At 30.2% G+C, this 22589-nt stretch overlaps 1 protein-coding gene and 2 pseudogenes across 1 annotated transcript; all 3 read left to right on the top strand.

Annotated features, from left to right (window-relative positions):
- The first annotated feature begins 8744 nt into the window (after positions 1-8744).
- LOC149884677 (uncharacterized) lies at positions 8745-9591 on the top strand (annotated as a pseudogene).
- A 10406-nt stretch (positions 9592-19997) lies between these two features.
- On the top strand, positions 19998-21381 carry LOC149884676 (uncharacterized; annotated as a pseudogene).
- LOC149884675 (uncharacterized) lies at positions 21382-22325 on the top strand. Its single transcript, XM_090096563.1, has 2 exons — positions 21382-21766; positions 21972-22325. Exons 1-2 carry the CDS (start codon positions 21382-21384, stop codon positions 22130-22132), a joined length of 546 nt encoding a protein of 181 aa, XP_089952689.1. The 3' UTR covers positions 22133-22325.
- The last annotated feature ends 264 nt before the right edge of the window (positions 22326-22589 follow it).

Genomic DNA, 22589 nt, shown 5'->3' with positions numbered 1-22589 from the left:
AAGAAGAAAAGCTTCTCATGAATAAAATTTATTATAAGTGCTCTTCGAAGATTTACTTTTCCGTCTTTCATAATTAATGTCGATGATAATGTCGAACTGTACACATATGACTATTAATTTTTACACTTGATGGCATTAATCTTACCATCTGTCTACAAACAACAGAAATTTAAGCTTTGATTATGGCATCAGTTTCTTGTTTGATTATGGGATGAGTTCTCTCGATACAATTTAATGTTATCGAATTTTAATTCAATAAAAATCAACAAAACTTTCTCACAAGAGTAAAAAAAATTGTTTTATCGCGTAACGTTTAAATGTGTAAATATAGGATCATGAAAGCATCTAGAAATAGATCATATTGACTCCTCGGTCTTACCGCATTAGAGTTAAATGAATTTCTATGTTGCCGTGAATTGAATAAAATAGTCTCGAAAAAATTCGGTAAACCAGAAAAGAAATTTTAGAAATTATCTGTGTTTCAAAAAGGAGAAAAAAACATCTCCTTTAAGAACAAAATCCTCTGCTCAGGAACTTTCTTTCACAACTCAAATGAAATTTGAAGAAATGGGTCAAGTGGATTCATCATTTTTGGTGAAGTAGGACAGTGAAACAACACCAACTAGATCCAGGAACATCCGGCAAGCGTTTTATTCAACCCTAAAGGATGTTATGAAACCAACGACTTTGACTAAAACAGAGGTTTTATAAATTGTATTTAGATGTATTTACTTCATTATTTTCTAATTGTTTTATAAATTGTATTTACTTCATTATTTTCTTATAAGTAAGAAGTTAAGTCTTATAAGTAAGTTTCTTATAGAATGCTATCCTGAGAATATCAATTTTTCAGAAACTAGCGCTGAACTGGTTCTGCAAGATCTATTAAATCACACAGCATCCAGCTAATTAATTTTGATAAACACATGATTAATTCACTTGACACTTCATCCATTGCTGTTATCTAATTTCAAAATGGGGTTATGATGGTTCATCAGGACAGGCAGAATATAAAGGAAGATTTTATTCAGATGAAGATGTCTACTTTTTCAGACAGCAATTTGTTAATTTGCTCTTTGGTTCTCTTTAAACTTCATATTGTTAACAAAATCGACAATTTAATTTGGTAAAAAAAAGTCCATCTTACACACAATAAGGCCAATCTCGTTTAAATTTGCCATAGAAACTCCAATGTTGGCCAAAAAAACTCATTCAACCATTCTAACGCAACTAGAAAAAATTCTTCCTACACTTATGAACTTTGGACCAAAAATTTTTGAGATTAACTATCAAATGATCATAACTATGATTGATAGTATTAGCCCTTTGCGGTCCAATGTCCCGCGTGACGGAACATCATAAAATTGTCGTTGCGGCCTAACATCCCGTGCCACGGGACATCTACTATGTTGATGTTTATACAGAAAAAATTATCTTTTTAAGCTAACTTGGACAATTTACAAGGTTCAATTGGTAATATTATAAGTGTGTTTTCAACTTAGTGCTTTTCAGTAACATTTTTTAAACGTCTAACCTTACTTACACTCTTAGAAATTTTTATAAAAATTCATTTACAAATGGCAAGGAAACGTTAAACACCTGAAGAAGTATTAAAGGCATTGGGTGAAACAAGAACTGAAAGCGACAGTGAATACACTTTTAGTAAATCTAAGACTGAATTCTCAGAAATATCAAGTCAGAGGAAGATAATGAACTAAATGAAATTAATGATAATGGACCTGCTTTGAACATAGGATGGATATAAGTAGTGCAAGATACTCCAGCATTTGAAGCATTGCCATTCACAGTAACAAATGTAGACCCTTAGCATTCAATAAACTAACACGTGAACTAGATTTTTTCAAGTTATTTTTTATTGATGAGTTACTGGCAGATATTGTAACTAAAACTAATCGTTATGTTAAGTCAAAAATTGAAAATAATGATTTGGAATCTCATTCCATTTGGCATAAATGGAAAGATGTGACACTGGTCACATCTTTCCATTTATGCCAAAATGTGATGGTTTACCACCTCCTATAAAGCTATAAAAAAACTTAAACTATCCAATATACAATACCACAGATCAAATACAAAGTATTGATCAAGTATTTTATGGACATTCATATTTCAAAATTTTTAAAAAGAGTGGTGAAGAAATGTATTTGATAGATATAATTGGTGGAATGGTTTAGCAACAGAAATTTGATTTTGTAGAACAAAGTTTGTATTGAGAAGAATAGGAAATGCCTAAACTTAGTAATAAGTATTCTTTAAAAATCAATGTAAAGGAATACCAACCCGGTAATTTTACCAACCCGGTAATTTTAATTATATAGGTAGTTACAACTGTAACAAATGAAAAGAAATTTAAACAAGTTTAGTGGAGATTTTAGAAGGTTAATCATTGAAAAAGACAAAATTGCACGCTTAAATGAAATCATTAACTATATTACAAAATTTATGAATAAATTAAAAGAAAATGATGGAAGAAAAAGATTTTCTTTCAAAAAATTAAAAAAAAACTGAAAAGAATAAAAAATCCTCATAGATAACACTTCAATTGTTATGAAATTGATTAAAGAAGGTAATGGCGGTGTTTTTGGATTAGATAAAATTAGTACATCTTTAGAAGATAATTTAATTGATGTTGTTGATAGAAATCAATTGAAAATTACGTTGATCGTTTTAAAAATATGACTTGTTCTCAACATCAACGAATAATAAAAACTGATGAGGGTCATAAAGCTTCACACAATTCTACCGAAAGTGTTAAGAAACCCTAACTACTTATTTTATATGTATATATTTATATGGCTACTTCCACGATGGAAGAGATAAATTTCGTGTTTAAAAGTTCCTTTTTTCAAAAAATTTTTTTTCTTTAATTGTAGTTTAAACACCTTAAAGTTATTGTTAAAATAAATTATGAGTAAAAAATATTTGAACCGAGCAGATAACTTTGAAGAATGTTAGCAACGGTTTTTTTTATTCGAAAAAGTGAGTAAAATTTGAGGGCAAGTTATTGCAAAATTTTAAACAAAACATATCCATATTTTTGTTTAGAAAGAATCTTTGAGATTATTTATACGTCTTGAGAAAAAAAACTTTTACTATCTAAAAATAATTCAAGTGTTTTTTTGTCACATACACATCTGCAAAAATTAGGTTGCGTCACTGAACTAAGGTAAGGAAGTCAAAATATCATCCAAATGTTCAGATTTCATTGTAGATTTATTCGAATAAATTTAGCATTTTAGTATTGTGAAGGGCTATTAGTAAATATTAGTTAACTATTGGACTTATGTTAACATTTTCTTATAAAGTTGTAAGTTTTTAAGAAATTGAATCAAAATTTGAAGTAAAAAAATAAACGTTATGCAGAATACCAAGCTAATTATGTTTCTCGGAATGCTGATAAAAAGAAAGAAATGTCCAGTGTAAGATCTAAGAGATATCGAGAAAAGTTGAAAGCCGATCCTAATAAAAAAGCAGCTTATGCTGCTAAAGCAAAATTAAGAGTTTTAAAAAGTCGCGCTCTAAAAAGAACACTTTTAAATCAATCTCAAAGACCAAGCTCATCTTTTAAAAACGTTCAACAAAGAGAAAAAGCATTGAAAAAAGTTTTAAAAGCACTACCAACTTCAAAGAAGAAACAATCTGAAATTCTTTCTATTCTTTCAAATAGCTCTGCTTGTTAAGATAATTCGGGTCCACCTCCAGCATGTTCAAAGCTGTATGGTCTTTCTGAAAGCCATGTTTTAGCAGTTGTAAACTTTTATAATGAAGATGAAGTTTCCCAAATATCACCAAAAAAAAAAAGATGTCACTGGAATTCAATTATCTGACGGAAAAGCAAATAATATTCAGATACGTTATTTATATTATACGCGCTAAATATAATATAAAACGCGCTAAATATAATAAAATAATATAATATATATACGCGCTAAATATAATATAATAATATAATATAGAAGAAGCTGTCGAGTTATTCAAGGAAAGGCATCAGCACATAAAAATTTGACTTAGAAAATTTTGCGACCTTCGTCCACGCAATGTGAAATCAGTTACAAAATTTCCGCATAATGTTTGTGTTTGTAGTTTGCATGAAAATATGCGATTTGCCTTAGATGCATTAACAAAATCAATTCAAGCGTCTTCAATAAAACTTGGATCTGAAATGATAAATAACTTTGTTTGTGAACAGTACACATACGATTGCGCCTATGACAAATGCGTTGCATGCAAAGGTATGAAACAGTTCGATAAACACTTGCAAACAGTTAATACATTTGGTTTCGAAGTATCCTGGGACGAGCGGAGAAAGTCTGAAACTAAAACATATGCAAACATTGAAAAAATTTCAAAAAAGTCTACTGTAACAGAACTCATCCAACACATATCAGCGATGCGTGATAAGTTCGTTAAACACGCATTTGTAAAAAAAAACCAATCAACAATTTTTAAGAAACTGAAGGAATTTTCGATGAGTATTAATTCTGAAATTGAGGTAATCCAAGTTGACTGGGCTGAAAACGCTAAGTGTCTCTATCAAAATGAACAGTAAGCAGCTCATTTTGGTAAAAATCAAGTTTCTATCATAACCCTTGCAGTCTGGAACATTGAATTAAAAACATTTGCCATAGCTTCTGATTCAAATGATCATGCAAAGTATTCTTTATTCCTGATCAAGTCAAAGTGCTTATGTTCAGCGATAATGCCACTTCTCAGTTCAAAAACAAAAGCATCATGGCTGCAACGTCTATGTTTGAAAAACATTTTCATAAAAAATTCCTCTGGCATTTCTTTGCAGCGATGCACGGAAAAGGAGTGGTTGACGGAATAGGAGCTACTGTTGAGCAAATCGCAGCCCTGAGAGTTAAATCTAGTCAATGCGAGATCAGGTCAGCAGCAGATTTTGCGTTTTGATTAATTGGTTGTTTATATAAAATATGGAGGTACTTCTGGTACCTCCATTTGTTAAAAGTCTAAGATTGAAAGTTTGTTTTTAGAGTATTTAAACATTCCATCAGCAATATGTGTACTGAACATATCTTTCTCATCAAGAAGGACTTGTACTGAACATATCTTTCTCATCAAGAAGGACTTCTAATTCAAAAAGAATCTGAAAATTTTGTAGTTGAGTCCAGTGATGAAAAATCTCATTTTGCGTTCAGAATGATGACGTTGTTCTGATGCTATTCTCACCTGAGTATAATTAAGATTTATTACAAAATAACAAAGTTTTTTAAAATGATTTTAATTCCATCTTTTTGTTTCGTAACTGAATGTTGCGTAACTGAACTGATAGTTTTTTTCTGTAAGATAAAACGATATGAAAACTTTAATGTTTGTGGCTTTTTTTATGAATGCCTTATTGCCAAATGAATAAATTACAACAAAAAAAATCTAATTAATTTCGCAAGAATTAAAATTTCTGCGAAAACTCCATTTAATAGTATGCTGATAAAAAAACACTTTCTTCAGCGATGCGTCACTGAACTCATGTTTAATTTTTACTATGTGTAAGTGTTATGTTAATACAACTCTTTTTAATTTATATTATAAAATTTTAGTTCAAGATTGATTTAGGATAATAAAAATTTATTTTTGAGTTATAGAAAAATTTTTATTAAAAAAAATCTCTCCGCATTATGCGTCACTGAACTATTGAAATGGCGATATATATATATATATATATATATATATATATATATATATATATATATATATATATATATATATATATATATATATATATATATGTTATACATTGAGTAAATGGGGTCAAATGAAATAGTTAAGATTTTTAATAAATACTTTTTAAAGGGAAAAAGGTTTTTAATTTTATTTTATTTAAAGCGGTAGAGAACTTTGAGTTGTATTTAAATATATACAAATCAAACAAGAAATCTTTCTTGTTTTTTAAGAAACTTTATTTAAGTGAAAAAAAAAAAAGAGTTATTTCACTCTACCCTCACGTTCGGGGAGAATGAAATACACAAATCTATGTGTAATAAAAACAACACTTAACAAAAAAAACAAAACAAAACAAAAAGCAACCAATAATAAATTAAAAAAACACAAACAATAATTACAATTAAAAAAAACAACCAAATAAAGTATTTTTTATAGTTGTTATAATGTTGAGTCGTTCAGAGGTTGAGTTGAGTTGCCACTTGTGCAGCACTTTTTGGTGCATTTTACACATCGCTTTAACTAAAATATTCTTTTGATAAGTTGCTGAACTTTGTCTCTGCATAAAACTGTTGAAGTAATTTGCTCCAATTAATAAACACTGACTTCTATTCGCTGAAAAACGTTTGACGAATGAGCTGGTAAGCAAACTAACAAGATATCGTTTTCGATGCAAATAAGTACAACCCGATAGGTGACATATGTCACATGTCCATCTACGACTAATATATGAATGCCTATAATTGAATAACTATAATTAGGTTTATTTAATTAAATTATGATTTGATTAAAGTAAAGATTAAACTAATCACCTGGAATTTTTTTATTGGCGGGAACATATACGCCAGTGAGCCAACTCACGAATTGCTTATCTTCCATCCATCCGGATGGAAATATGGCGTATACGACATCGTCTGGACCACTTAAATAAAATCTTTGTACCAACTTTTTTTTGATTTAAAAATAATGTATCGAGCAAGACAATTACCAGCTGGATTGATAAAATTTCCAACTGTATAATGGATTTTTTCACTGTTGCCAACCAATTTCAATGGTAGTTTTACACCACGCCAGCAAATGTTGCTTGGATTGATCACCAGAGAAGCCGATTTCATCAAAATTCCACAAATGAGGCGAATTGTTTTTGTTGATAACTGCTTCGTTGAATTCTCTTTGCAGTATGTTGAAATAATTTGCTACTAGTTCTTGCGTGCAAGAAGCGGCTCTGAGTGATGAAATATCACCTCTGGCTCTGATGCTTAACTTATGACTCCACCGGTTTATGAAAAGCTTATACCAATCTCTCCCTGGTGTACCATGAGGAATCAAATGAGATTGACCTTGGTGTTGCAAATAATCGGTAACTAGTGTGATGACGTCATTGTAAGTACTACCAAAGCCCCAATCGGATAAATTGATGAGCGTATCTACCAGAATTGATTCAAGTTGTTGCGAAAATCTCGTGTTTGAATCAATCCTGTTTCACTTATGTCGTGCACATAACTATGAAGTGTTGCTACTGGTATGCTGAATGATTGAGCAGTTTTATTAAGGTGGTACTAAAGCATTAAAATCATAAAAAAAACGATTTTGGGATTTTTATTTCAATATATGTAGAATTCAATTCTGGTTTCAAATATGTATAACTTTGATATGTTTTTTAAATAATATTAAGATATATAAGATTTTTAAAAAACATGGTAAAATTTTCTTCGCTTAGCAACGCCTAGGCAACGCCAAGCAAGGTTTGGTTTTGTCCCAAAATCTTGTAATATATCCATGTTTTTAAACAGGGGGTCACATTGAATCTTCCAAATAAGTTTTTTTGATAAAATGTTTTAAATCCATTAGCTAAAACCACATTAATTTCATTAAATCACGACTGCAAGTTTCAAATTCTAAAGTGAAACAGACACCTAACTACAAATACAATAATTGATTGTTTGGTGCTGTTCCTTATCTATTTATTTTATTTAGAATTATAAAAACATTTAAGTATATTAGTTGGTTTTTAAAGATGCCAAAGTCTTTAAGAGCTAAGAAAAAGATGAAGTTTAAAGGTAACAGATTCACAAAAAACAATAAGCTTGATGATAAAACCATGCAATTCGAAAAACCTTGTTCAAGTGAAAGAAAACTTAAAAACAAAAAATGCAGTAGTTCATTTAATAACAATGATGATTATAACATTCTAATAAACTTTTCGATTCTTCAGAATGAGCTTGTAAAACTTATTTTTTGTCCTAAATGTAGGAAAACAGTAACTTCATCAAATAATTTCCAAAAGAGAAAGGGATTTTCGTACCTTTTATGTTTGAATTGCACAAATTGTGACTGGAAATATGAATTTGAAACCTCACAGAAAACAAATAAACTTACTTTAGGAAAAGCTGTAAGCTGTATTAATCATCAAATGGTTATATCTTTTCGTGAGATTGGTCAAGGTTACAGGGAATCCGTACATTTGCAAACATTATGAACATGCCAACACCATTATAATTTGCTGGATATCAATTAATAAATAATAAGTTGCATACTTTTTATAACGATGCAGCTTCAGAAAGCATGAGAAATGTAGCTTTAGAAACAAAGAGTTTACTTGCTATCAATACATTTGATAATAGCATTACAAATCGCCAGGTCTCAGTTGATGGTACATGGCAAAAACGTGGGTATTTGTCGATGAACGGTGTTGTAACTTTAATTTCAAGGGAAAATGGAAAGTGTTTAGACACAGCAGTTTTATCCAAAGGATGTGCCATGTGGAAAGGTAAAAAGAAAAAAATCAGGGTTTCTGAACTGGCAAACAAATCATATCCGCCAAGCAAATCACAAAAAATCTTCAGGTTCTATGGAGGCTGCTGGTGCTATTTTAATGTTTTCTCGATCAATAAAAAATTATGGTTTGCGTTACATTTCATATATTGGTGATGGTAACACTTCATCTTTTAATGAAGTCAAGTCTTCTAAACCATATGGCGAAAAGATAACAATTGAAAAATTAGAATGTATTGGCCACGTTTAGAAGCGATTAGGTACACGATGCCGCAGTTTGCTTCAAAGTATGAAGGGAAAAATACTAAGTGATGGAAAAAAATTAAATGGGGCAGGAAGATTGACAGATAACGTTATAAATAAACTTCAAAATTATTATGGAATGGCAATTAGGCAGAATAAACTATTATACCCAATGAAGAAATCTGTTTGGGCTGTGTTATTTCATAATAGTAGTATAAGTAATCCCATCGAACGCCATCAATTCTGCCCTTAATCGAAAAACAGCTGGTGCTTGTGGCAAACAGATAGGTTTAATAATCAAAACAAATATAAACCCACATTGAATATACCATTGTCGATCAAAGCTGTTCTTCTCCCAATTTTTCATGATCTTTCAAGTGATGAGTTACTTTCCAAATGTTTACACGGACAAACCCAAAACAACAATGAAGCTTTAAATTCTATAATATGGAAAAAATGCCCCAAAAATATTTTTGTTGGAAAAAAAGTTTTGGAGATTGGAGTTTCATCTGCAATACTACAGTTTAATGAAGGTGCTACTGGTATTTGCAAAGTTTTTGAACGTTTATAAATTCCTTTGGGACAATTTATGAATAAAGGATTTATTAAAAAAAACAATGAACGAATCAGAAATATGAGGAGAAAATCATCAAAAAAAGAAATACAACAAAGAAAAATCCTTAAAAGTATGAGAAAAGGTTACATAGACATTGAAAATGAATCAGAAAAACAACCAGCTTATTCTATTGGTGGTTGGTAGTTGACTGGGAAAGTTTATTGTTTTTAAAACGTGTTTTTTGCCATTTGAAAATTCTCAATATACACGATTACGCAGAATTAAATATCTCAAGATCTAAAGGTGCAATTACAATGAAATTTTCAGGATATATTCATTATATTCACATGCAGGACTTGTACTAGAATTAGGTTCTAATACAAAATAGTTCATGAAATAATGTCTGATATGTCCCCCCACCTGGCACTCGCAGCTGGTTCAATATGGTAAAATTGCCTTTACTCCTAAACTATATGGATACAGTAGATGATTCTAGAACAACTCCTACATCAATATGGGACCAATGTTATTGTAAAGTTTTAGAGCAAATAAATGACCCTATCTTGAGATATTGCATTCTGCGTATTTTTCTTTTTATGTGTTTTTAGATTTGGGTAAGCGAGGCAAAAAAAAATTTTTGTTACAAATAATTTCAAAATTTGTATATTTTAGTTTTTTATATATAAAACTTCTTATTTGCAATTTTTTAATACAGTATTTAACATTTTGATAATAGCTTTAGTACCACCTTAAGTGAAAATTCACCGCTTTGTACTTTGGGTAATGCAAGTGCAACTTGCGCTTCAATGTATGGTTTTTCCTTTTTCTTTGAGAGCAAGTTGTTTCGAGGCATATTTTATATTAGAATAGATTTAATAATAATCGATTTAAAATTTATACAAAAAATATATGGAGTTTAATAGGGCACTTGAGATTTAATTAATAAAAGCCGCATTTAACAAGTGAGCAATTAGGGTATTTCATTCAACCCCACATGTCTCCGTTTTTAACTCATAACTTTTTTCCATGAACAGCAAATTTAATTTTGAAAAAAGATTCTTGACCAGCGTAAAAAGTTCTGCCAGTATATATATTAAGTTCAATGATATGAAATTTAATTTCCGAGAGTTTTATGTCCATTTTTCAAAAAAAAAAAAAAATCATTACGCATTCGAAAACTAAACAAATTATAAAAAAAACTTTTTTAATCAAAATTTTATATCATCTAACTATTAACTCATCTACTTTTTGTCAATATAAAGCTCAATTATTTTTTGTTATGAACTAATAAAATAAATATTTCCTGCACATTTATGATTTTAGAAAAATAATTAAATATTCCATTAAGAGTTGAGGATGGGAAAAGTAAAAAAAAAAAAAAAAAAAAAAAAAAAGCAATTCTTTATATAACATAAATACAATCCCAGTAAGTACACTACGTTGAGACAAGGTTGAAATAACGTTGATCGATGTTGATCAATGTTATTTCAACGGTGTTTCAACGTTGTGTGGTTACTGGGATAGTTAGAAGACCAGTGTACCTACTTAAATCACCAATTTCTGAGTTGCAACCTTACCAGCTCTCTACCAACGGAGTAGTTTTAAGTCATTACCAATATCTTATCTTTTATCTCATCAGTTTTTAGGTTAAATCGATTTAGAACAAACTTAGCATTTGCATCTGGCAAATATTTGATATGGTATGCAAAGAAAACCCAACATGTCAGCAAGAAAACGAAAACTTTTGTCTCCCCCGAAAAAAGGAAACCTCGGGAAACTCTGAGGATTTCACAACTATTAAGTTTTTTAATCAAAAGATCTTGAAATATTTTTCAAGTTTCACAAAAATTGGCAGCTTATGGTACAACAAGAAAAACTAACTCGGGAGATAGACATCAGAGAACAAAAATTTACTGAGTTTCAAGTAAAGACATAACATTATTTTGTAATATATGTAGATCTGCATAATAATATTTTATATTAAGATTTAATATTTAGAGTATTTTAATATATAATCATATGTAATTTTTTTTTAGGGTATAATGGAAGGTCTTTTTGACATTGGAAAAGCAATCATAGAAGAACTAGTCCGTCACGAAGAAAGTATAATGGAAGATCAATCATTCATTGAAGATCAGAAGAATGAAAAAGTTCAGTTCATTAGTAAAATTAGAAAAAAGGAATTATAAGCAAGAGTTGAAAGAAGAATGGAGAGATATGTAAGGTATGAAAATGCAGCAACGTAATGGTGGCAGATGGCACTTGCGAACCCATAATGGAAATTGTTGAAGATATTGGTATATGCCTTGAAGTCAATAAGTGCCTTTCAGCCGATTATAGTCTGGAAGTAGAACCCAATTGTAAAAAAGGAAATATATGTTTAGAATCAGGTATTCATATGCTTTATTAAATCGTTTATGTCCTTACTTAGGTGTAGAAATGAAAGATTTTAAATTAGATAGAGAGACTGTAAGACAGAAACGCTATGAAATACGAGAAATTTACAGACATGAGTTAAGAGGTAAAAATCTTGTTCTCCATTTTTATGGTAGAGTATTTAGCCATATTAAAGAAAAACTGAAATTGAAAATTACCCGTGACCGAATGGCTGTTTCTGATGGAAGCCAAGACTTTTGGCATAAAGATGATCTACTTGGAGTTGTACAAAGTAACACTAGAAAAGCACTAGATCAGGCTTTAGTTATACAAAACCTGTTGGAGTATTTTGAAGTACCCAATCAAGTTTTTGTAAATTGTACTGACATTAATGCTTCAAATACAGGCAGATTGGAAGGAACAATTATAATTTTAACAAGAATTTTATAGAAACAACTGCTTTGGTTAATGTGTCGACATCATATTAACGAAATGCACGTTACTCATATGCACAAAGCAATAACTGGTATTAAAAGTGAATACTGAAATCATAAATTTAAACGTTAATATTCGTTTGAAATTGATCGAAAACAGCTTTTTTTTTATCATTAAAATTTTATCATTATTAAAACTTATTTTTCTCCCTATATACAAAGTTTTTTAATTTAGTTTTTATAACATACAAAGATAATAAATAATTCTATTTTAATTTATAAAAATTTAATTTAAATATGTATTTATACAAGTTGTTAAAAATGCATCTAAAAAGTGCTTTTTTAACGATTTTAAACTGTTTTTTATGGTGCTAGGGCTTTTTACCTTAGACTTCCTTCACGAAGCCAATTCTTTTTTTAAAGAGAGCTTGTATCATTTTATAAGAAACCAAAAAAGTTAGCTGCCCAAACTTGCCTCATTTAGAAATAATGTAGTTTTAAAAAGTTCATTTTATAGAAAAAATTAGCAACTTTCATGTTTTGAGAGTTTTCATAACACGTCTGAACACAACCTTTTAATTTTATTTTATTCTAGCACATAGCTTATGTAGTTATCTATGTTGTAGAATTAAAACAATTTATCTCTCTTCTTAGTTTAAAATGAAAATAAAGTTTACTAAACATCAGCTTTATTTGGTTGTTAAAGACAGAGTTTTAATTGATAAAAATGAATTGCTTCAAAATTTACTTTTTGATTATATTTTGGAAGTTAATCAGACAGACTTGCGTTCTTCTAAACAATATAGAAGTATACTAAAAGTAATGAAAAATTTTGTTCAAAACTTACAAAAGAAACTTTATAATCATAATCGACAACGGGAACGTATTGAAATTAAAGAAGCAAGTTGGCTTCAATCAGATCTAGTTATTCTAGAAAAGTTAGAAGAACATTCCATTGCGTCAACTTTTAATAACAAAACGTATTAAAATGAAAAGAAAACACCTGGAAGAAAATGCCTGTAATGGAAACAATCAAGCAGCAGAACAAAAAGAAAGAGTGAAAAAATGGGTACAAATCATACTTATGACGAGTTGATCTTATCTGCTATAGTAAGTTCAAGGAGAAGTCAATGCTATTGTCTATGTTTTATTTTAAACCAATTAGTTTCTTCTCCTAGTCAACCCAATAAAGTAGCTAATATGATTAAAAATGAAAAGCCTATTATAAAATTAAAACAAAAAACTAGAAAGATTTTATAAACTATAAAATCTCCAAAGAAAAAAACTATAAAATCTCCAAAGAAGGTTTGGCTTTGATGGTCTCAGCTGGTTTGTCCCAAAGAGCTTATCATAAATAAGGATTACAGCTGAGGAAAGGAATGCAAATATATATCCTTTATATAGTGATATTTTATTAGCAAGAAAAGAATGCTTTCCTGATCGCATTATATTTAGTGAGCAAAGTGCTGAAGTTAAACTTCAAAGTCTTCTTGATCACACAATAATTCGTTTTTTTCAAATGGATTCAATCATTACTCAAATTATGCAACCAGAGAATAACGATAAAACAAAAGGAATATTAAGTTGTAAAGTGGTGCATCTAGTCAAAGTGAATTTACACAAAAATTTGACAATGATAGTTCGAAAGATTGATTTATTTATTACCACTTTTGTTCCTTTGGATCTTTCATTTGGAAATATTTCTGTTTGGACAAACCCTAAACCATCGTCAATTAGATTTTGTCGACCAATACGAGTTCAATATCTAAAAGAATCAGAAGCTATTTTGAAATTTGAAAAAGAATATATTCAAAATAAAAAATTTTATTAGAGGATTCAGAGTTTCAGTTGATGAATAGTTTAAAAGTAATTGTAACTAAAGTTAAATTTAATTTGAAATTAACAATTATTGACGGTAAGGCTGCCAATGCAATATGCTCAATTTCTTCACAACAAGTTTGTAATATATGTTCAGCTTCTCCTAAACAAATAAATTCTATTGCATGTGGCTCAATACCAACTCTAACTTCTAATATAGATAACATTGAATTAGGCCTTTCTCCATTGCATGCTCGGATAAGGCGTTTTGAATGTTTGTTACACATTTCTTACAGACTTAAAATAAAAAAATGGCATATTCGTGGTAACGACGACAAAGAAGTTTGTGGAAAAGAAAAAAACGAATCATACAGAATAAATTCATTGAAGAATTAGGGTTAAGAGTAGATTTTCCTAGGCAAGGTGGTTCTGGAACTTCAAATAATGGTAATACTGCCAGACGAGCATTTAAACATTTTGATTTATTTTCTTCTATTACAGGCATAGGTAAAGAATTAATAGAACGTTTAGCTAACATTCTGAATATAATAAATTCAAGTTACGAGATAGATACAATAAAATTCATTGAATGTTACACTAAAACAGCAAAGCTTTATTGTTAAAAATATAATTGATCTACAGGAAAATATTTAATAGAGAATTTAACTTAAATCTCCATGCTCCTCGAAAAGACACATGCCAAAAATGCGATTTACTAAAAGAAAAAATTGGAGCATGCAATCATGAGGAAAAAAATACCACCTGAGAGAAAGTGATAATATACATTTACAAAATGCTAAACGAGCTAGGAACTGTCTTGCAGAGGACCAGGAAAAAGCAAAAGAAAATTCCAGGGGATATTATGGATTCTCATTTTATTTGCAAAAGGCTCTTCCATACCCTAAACTGTCTGTTTCGTTAGCCTATTATAAGCGAAATATATATGTATACAACTTGGGTTTCCATAATTTCCATGACGATAATGTGAAGATGTACGTATGGGACGAAACTACAGCTTCAAGAGGTGCACAGGAAGTACCATCATGCATTTTAGCGCATATGCAGGACATAACTACTAAAAAACACGTAATAGCTTACAGTGATGCTTGTTCAGGCCAAAATCGGAACATTAAAGTAGCATTGACGTGGATGAAAATTGCTCATCCATCAAATAATAATATTGAAACTGTAGACCACAAATTTTTGGTATCGGGTCATTCCTTTCTACTGAATGACTGTGATTTTGGGTAGATAGAAATGAAAATAAAAATAGAAAATTACTTATACAACCCTGAGCATTATTATGAATTAATAGAAAAGCGCAGAAGAAGAAATACATTTTCGATAAAACGAATGTCGCAGCCGAATTTTATTTCAACGCAATCACTAAAAAAAAAAAAATAACAAGAAGAGTAAAAAATACCGCGGGCGAATCTGTCTCTTGGCTACAAATTCAATGGATGAGATTCTTAAAAAATGAACCTTATAAAATGTTCTATAAAACATCTTTAGATGATTCTAAAATTCACGTTTTGGATCTTTCACCTAAAAGAGGAAGACCAAAAATATGCGAAAATATTAAATTACTTCAACTATACACCACCATTAGACCAGTATCGGAAGAAAGACATAAAGATACTATGAGTTTACTACCGTACATCCCTCTAGTTTTTCAGGAACACTTTAAGAATCTTAAATACTCGAAATAATGATAAAAATGGATTACTTTTTAAAAATGATTAATAAAATGTTTATGAATTATTTCGTTAAAGTTGTTATTTCAAATAAAAATAACAACTTTTTATTACTTTAAGTCAATAATAGGACATTCAGTTAATTTTGAAAATGGTCTAAGTCAATTCAGGCATTAAAAACAACATTATGCTTGTGATGCTTTTGCAACTTTAGACTTTACTTTTGATGTAATGAAAATTTTCTTATAACTGGGAAGCATGCTAGCAGTTGGTCTTGTTAATCAACGCCTCCCATACCTTTTTTATACTCAAGCAGAGAGGCCGGTTTTAAAAAACTTTCGCTATCGCCACCTTCATTTTTTCTCCTTTTGCCTGTGTTTATTAAATCAGCATTTGAATGTTTCGTGTTTAGTATGTGAACGTCTTTCTTATCTCTCCTTTTCAAAGCCAATAAACCGTGACTGAATAAAATTTTCACTTCTCTTTTTTTTAACTTAATTGAAGAAATAACCTTCGGCATATTCCTCCTGTTTTTCCGAACAACTCCAACAGCATTTATATCATTTTTTAGTAAGGTGAGAAATAAATGTGGTGATTAATAAAAATTATCCATTTAAAACGTGTAACCTTTTTTTAAAACAGCCTTTGCCACTTCGATGACTACACTCTCAGTAGTTGTTATATCATTTCCCTGGATTTTGTTTCTTGTCAACATAAAGTTTGAAACGAATGAAATAACTTGATGTAGATTCGCAAAGTTTATAAAATATCATGCCAAAACAAGCTCTTTTGGAGGCAATAAAGGAAACCTGAAATATCAAAAAACCTATCGCGTGGGATAGTGCTGGCAAAAATTGGAATACTTTATGCATATCTTTTTGACCAATACTTATGTATTTTCGGCTTCTCTATTTGCGACATCAAGATGCATAATGCAATATAAACTTTCATTTCGTCAGAACATTTAGGAAACCACCTTTGGTTTTTTTTTTGTTATACAATCGTCTTTTTCTATCACTTGTCTGGCATATCTATTCGTCTCTTCTACTATAGTTTCCCAAAAATCTTCATTCAAGACTTCTTTCAAAACATCTAAAAGCGTAGGATTACCACCTAGCCTACGCAGGCTCATAGAAATAATTCCAGATATTTAAGAAAAACTTTTTATATCAGCTACATTTTCTTCTTCTTCCCAAATCCATTCCTCTGATGCTGGTTCACGAGATGATTCACTATCACTGCCCGATAGGCGTCTTGTGCGACTTAGAAACTTTGATGTTACATTAAAATTGTCACCATTTTCTATTTCATTATCGTATTGACCAACTTCGCTTTGTATTTCATTACAATTTTCAATTTCGGGATCACTTAACAATTCTTCTTCAGTTTTCTCAAAGTCACTTTTGCTATCACTATCATAAAATATATTCCTTGTTTTTGACATACTTGGACAGTGTATCTCAAGTAATGCTCACCGAAATACTGTTATTGGCCCTTCTACTATGACTGATACAAGCTACAAAGAAATGAACAGAATTGTGCTTAACCTCAAATGACGTTTTACGAACGTCATCCGCTCCTAGGGAAAACAAGTGAATGATGTTTTTCAGACGTCAAATGTACACAAGGGGTTAGTATCACTTATATTTTTAATTATTAGTTCCACCCACTCCATGTAAGTATGAATTTTTTAAAAAACTAAACATTATTACTTAGATGCATCAGTGGGTGGAACTAATAATCCATGTAACTGTTAATTCCACCTACTTTATGTAGGGTAAAGGAAGGTATGTTCGTGATAAATTAACTAGATGTGTAATTACAAAGTCAATTTCAGTAATTTTACTTAATTACTTTAATTGTTTGATGTACATAGAGTAAAGTTACTAGAATCTATGCAGTTTTGGGATTTTAAGTCCTTTGATAAGTTTTTATAAAAGCTCAAAAGTCATTGAGAAAGGTTAGGTAATTTTGTGATATGATATTTAATTTCGTGATAGTGGTTAGGTAATTTCGTGAATACACAATAATATTTAAATTTTTCTTTATTAATTAAGTATAACATCTGGTATAATATAACAAAAAATATCAACACTTGTTTTGAATTCATAACTATTCAATCAGACTTTAAGTTCATAAAATATAAATATAGTCAGGCTTATTTTTTTTTACATCACTGTTGTAACTTTTTTTACAAACACCGCACTCCCAATCATCATCTTTTGAAGCATTTTTATTTTTTTTACTTTTTTTAGAACATACAGGAATAGAATCCTTTGAAGTTAATGGAATAGGTTGATCAGGAGGAGTCAGACACTTGCACTTGAATCCCTTTTTGGCCTATTAGGGTTAGGTGTGGTTGGCTCTACAGATGGAATAGTTAACAATGTTTGTATAGCAGTATTACTGTGTGGTTGAATTTTTGTACTTTGAATCTCTCTGTTTGTCAATTGAGATGGAGCCATTGCTTCTGGAGGAATGGCATTTTTATTTAAAGGACAAATGCCACTTTTTTTAAATGCATTTTCTATATTTTTTTTAGAAAAGCTTTTAATAAATGCTGGATTCAATATTGTATGAAAAGTTGTCCGATTTGGATAGGCTTTACTGCAAAAATATTTGCAGATTCGTATAGAGAAAGATATTATTATCATTTAACTATATAGTTATATCGTGCTTAAAACAATTTTTAATGTCATTATATTTAATAAAAGAAACATGATTAAAAATGTAAATTCATTTGAGGTGAAAACGTTAAGAAAATGTGTAACTGCGATAAGGAATCATAAGTTATAGGAAGTTAATAAAAAAACAAAAGTTTTACCATTAAATCAAGCATCTTTTCTAGTTTAATATTTAATAAAAATAATTTACTTACCTTAAAACACAAGTCTGGAAATAAAAATGTTGGACAAGTACTCCAAACAAATGTGCTGAACGCACGTTAAATAATGCTAAAGAATGTACAAACTGATAGTAAACAATTGACGTATCACACGCACCCAACGACTATTTGTGAATCGACAGTAGTACCCCGGGGTACCATTTGACGCAATTTCGATGTTTTTGACTAATAGGTATGTTCGCTACAAATGCCGAGCGAAATATCACGAAATTACATATATCACGAACATACCTTCCTTTACCCTAAGTATTAATTTTAAATTAGCTGAAAATTGATACTTATACGGAATAGGTGGAATTTATAATCAAATTTTAACAGTTTTCTTTTTTAACATTCTGCTATCACCTCACCTCTAAAATATAAGTGTAAGCAAAAATTTTTTTTTTCAACTTACTTACATTTTTTATTAAATACACTTTCCGCTTTTGTTACCCGATCATCGGAACTACCCGTATTTCGAAACATCTCGCTAGTCGGCTTCAATGTCTGCCAACTCCCGATAAAATAGTGTAACTTTAAGCGCAAAGCATTTTGGTAGGTCTTGTGGGACCAAATAATTTTAATTAAATGCAACTTAATGAAATATATCAACTTTTGCATTAATCATACTTTATTATACTTTTGTAATGATATAAAAATATATATTTGTAACATAGCTTTTGCATAAATTTTTAAAATCACATATCACTTTATTTGTTTCTTATTAGTTTATTTATATATGTAGCCGATGATACGACTTTTTTTAAGAAATACGTTTTTTTGAAAAATAACATAAAAATAAAATTAAGCATGTATAATACGAGCCAACTTTTTTCACATGTCTTGTTTCTTGGTGCCATATCTCGATTATAAAACCTTATAAAAAAAGATATTCTCATATAAAAAAAGATTCTGATTAGAATTTCTTTAAAATGAAAGGCATGATCAATATGTTTATTATTTCAATAATTTGTTGTATAATATTTCATTAAGTAAATAAAATTTTCATTTTCGTTAGAAAAACAGTTTCCATTTCGAGATGCAAGTTTTGTAAAAAAGAATCAGCATTAAATAAATTACTTTCACTTGGTGTCAACTTGAAAGAACTTGAATACATTTTTGACAGATTTGAACTTTCTTTATCAAATAATCTGCAATTGATTTCAAAACCTCTTTAACTGAGTCTGAGAAAACTAAATCATTCGAAACATTTGATAATACACAAGGTTCTAATTTTTTTTTTAATAATGCAGATGGCTGTTTGAAAATCTCTTGTACATTTGTAGAGATTTGGTTCTCAAATACTATGTTGTAGTGTTGCGAAGGTAAAATTTACCGGTAAATTTACCGGAAAAATTCGAAAATTTACCCCCTGGTAAATTTTGAAATTTTTTAGTAAACTCTGCGCATAAGATGGCAGTGTCAGTTAAATGAGTTCTGATCATAACAACATACTCATAATCATAACAACATACAATTATACTACAGCTCTTTATATATTTGTTGTATATATTTATTTGAAATTAAAAAAATGGTGAATAATAAGAAAACACTTGTGTGGAATTATTTCAAATGTAAAATCACAGATAAAAAAATGCTGGGTGAGTGTATCTTCTGTGGGAAGCAGTTTGTAAATAATGCAACTCGGATGAAGCGGCACCTAGTTAAGAACTGTAAAAATGTAACAAATGATGTCAAACAGAAATTTAATATAAAAGGAAGTTTGTCAACTGAACTAGTTGCAGAAATTGCTGTTAGTTCCACTGAAGATGAAGACGACGAAGATCTTGATAACGAGAATAAAAATATAGTAAGCAATAATAGTTATACAGTTTTTCGCAATCCGTAAATGCCACAATTTTAGCAGGTCCTTTGCTAAAATTGTGGCATTTACGGATTGAAAGTGAAAATGCAATTCTGATAAAAAAATCTCTTGGGTGTGTTTTGATGTCTGATGGATGGTCAGATGTTTGTAATGATAATCATATACAATTTCTTCTTTCTACTCCAAAACCAATATTTCTCAAGTCATTTCATTCCAAATGCAACCGTCATTCTGCAGAATATATATACAATATTACCAACTCTTTAATTAAGGAAGTTCATGTTAAACCTATTGCCTTTATATCTGACCATGCATCAAATATTACAAAGGCATGGAAGCTGTTACAACATGATCACCCAGAAATTTTTTGTTATGGCTGTGCGGCACATGCACTCGAACTCCTGGCTACAGATATACTTAAGATTCCCTCTATTCAGTTTAACCACCTTCAACACAAAAAAGTGTCTGGTTTCTTTCGAAAGAAGCAAGTTTTAAAGCATGTGATGTTAGAACATCAAATGACATTGAAAAAGTCTAAACTTGTTTGCCTACAAAGTATGCCGACATGATGGTCAACTGCATTTACTATGATCAAAAGAAATAATGATCTTCAAGATGTTTTGCGTATTTCAATTTCAGATGCTCGAGTTTATGCTACAAGTGCACCTGATAAAGCAAAACTAAATTCTGTGAAGAATACTTTACATGATACTGTTTCATTTTGGTCAATGAGTGTGTTTTGCGAGCAATTACTGGCATCACTTCGAAATGCAGTTAAATCTGCAGAAGGAGATCTTGTTCGTGCATCTGTAAAGCGTCATTTATGGAACTACGTTGCTAACAACATTAAAGAAGTGTTATTAAATAGTGACTGTGAAATTCCTCGAGATGAAGTAAAGTTAATAACTGAAGCTGTTGAAAGACGTAGAAAATTCAGTGTGCGTGGTATTCAAAAAGCAGCAAATCTTTTGGATCCTAGATTCATGGGAAATGATTTGATAGAATCAGAAAAAAGCCAGGGTCTCTCAACCATTGTCAAAATAGGATTAGAGTTTCAATTATTAAGTGGGGAGATAATGAAAGATTTTATGTCTTTTAAATCCCAATCTGGAGAGGTTTATGGCAACAAATTGATTTGGGAAGCTATTGATATTACCATTGACCCATTGCATTGGTGGTCTGCATTCTGTAGAGGGCAACCTTTACAGAATATTGCATTTAAGCTACTATCATTACCTGCCTCATCAGCTGCAGTTGAGCGAAGCAATAAAGAGTACGCACTGCAAAAAACAAAGAAGCGTAACAGACTTTCAAATGATCTAAGCGTAACAGAAACAAAAGTTGCATATAAAATCGAAGTACAACAACCTGTGAGAAGGAAAAAGAAGCTGACTCATACAGCGCTCCAGTTCATCGATGGTCCTATAGATATTAACTTTTCTTCCATAATAACATTAAAAGGTAACTGTGAAAGTACATAATCATCATACATATGCAAAGTCTTTGTTTAGAATAATTGTTTTTCTATATTTTGGTTCTGATGTAAACGAGTATTATTAATTATGTAACAATTTCAATATACAATGTAAAATGTTCTTCCTTCACCTTTAATGAAAATATTATAACTTATTAAAATTAAATTATACATAAGTACAAGTTTCTTTAGATTCACAACCACCTCGAAGGATCCAGCGAATTGAACCGGTCTCAGTGGTATCTTCATTGGATAGCTCTGATTCTGAATCAGATGGTGAATTAGTCACAGAGGGTTTCGAAGAAAGTAATTCTGACGAAGATAATAATGATCAAGCTGAAGTTGATTTTTGAATTGGCAGTTTAATAACATCTTTATTTTATCATATGTATTATATTTTATCATACAGATGTAAGTATATACTTTGTGAAATGTAAATTTATTTAATCTGCTGCCTATTTGTTTATACAATTCCAGATGAAGTCTTTTTTATACACATGTAATCGAAAAAGTGTTAGTAACTCCAGATTGTAGTATATAATCCAGTGCCCGATCTAGAACAACACGGACTATAGGCACAACACAATTTGGGGGCTCCCTTGTGTCCTCATTTATCGAACCCTGAGGGAGGAAAGTTTGAGTTGACATATGACCAGCTACCCAAGAATCATCGCGGCCATCAAAAGATTTAACTATTTAAAAATTGAAATAAATATTTTTAAATTCTACTGTTTCGTCATAAAATTCTGATGGGCTAAAAAATTATTAAAAGCTGAAAATTAGGGGGACCTAGGCCCGGGTCTTACGTGC

Source organism: Hydra viridissima, unplaced genomic scaffold (assembly GCF_058129835.1).
Source record: "Hydra viridissima isolate aposymbiotic clone 2 unplaced genomic scaffold, HvirCarnegie_v1 scaffold_8, whole genome shotgun sequence".
In the NCBI taxonomy this organism is placed as follows: domain Eukaryota; kingdom Metazoa; phylum Cnidaria; class Hydrozoa; order Anthoathecata; family Hydridae; genus Hydra; species Hydra viridissima.
The sequence above is the reverse complement of the archived record's forward strand: the minus strand, read 5'-3'. Positions and strand labels throughout refer to the sequence as shown.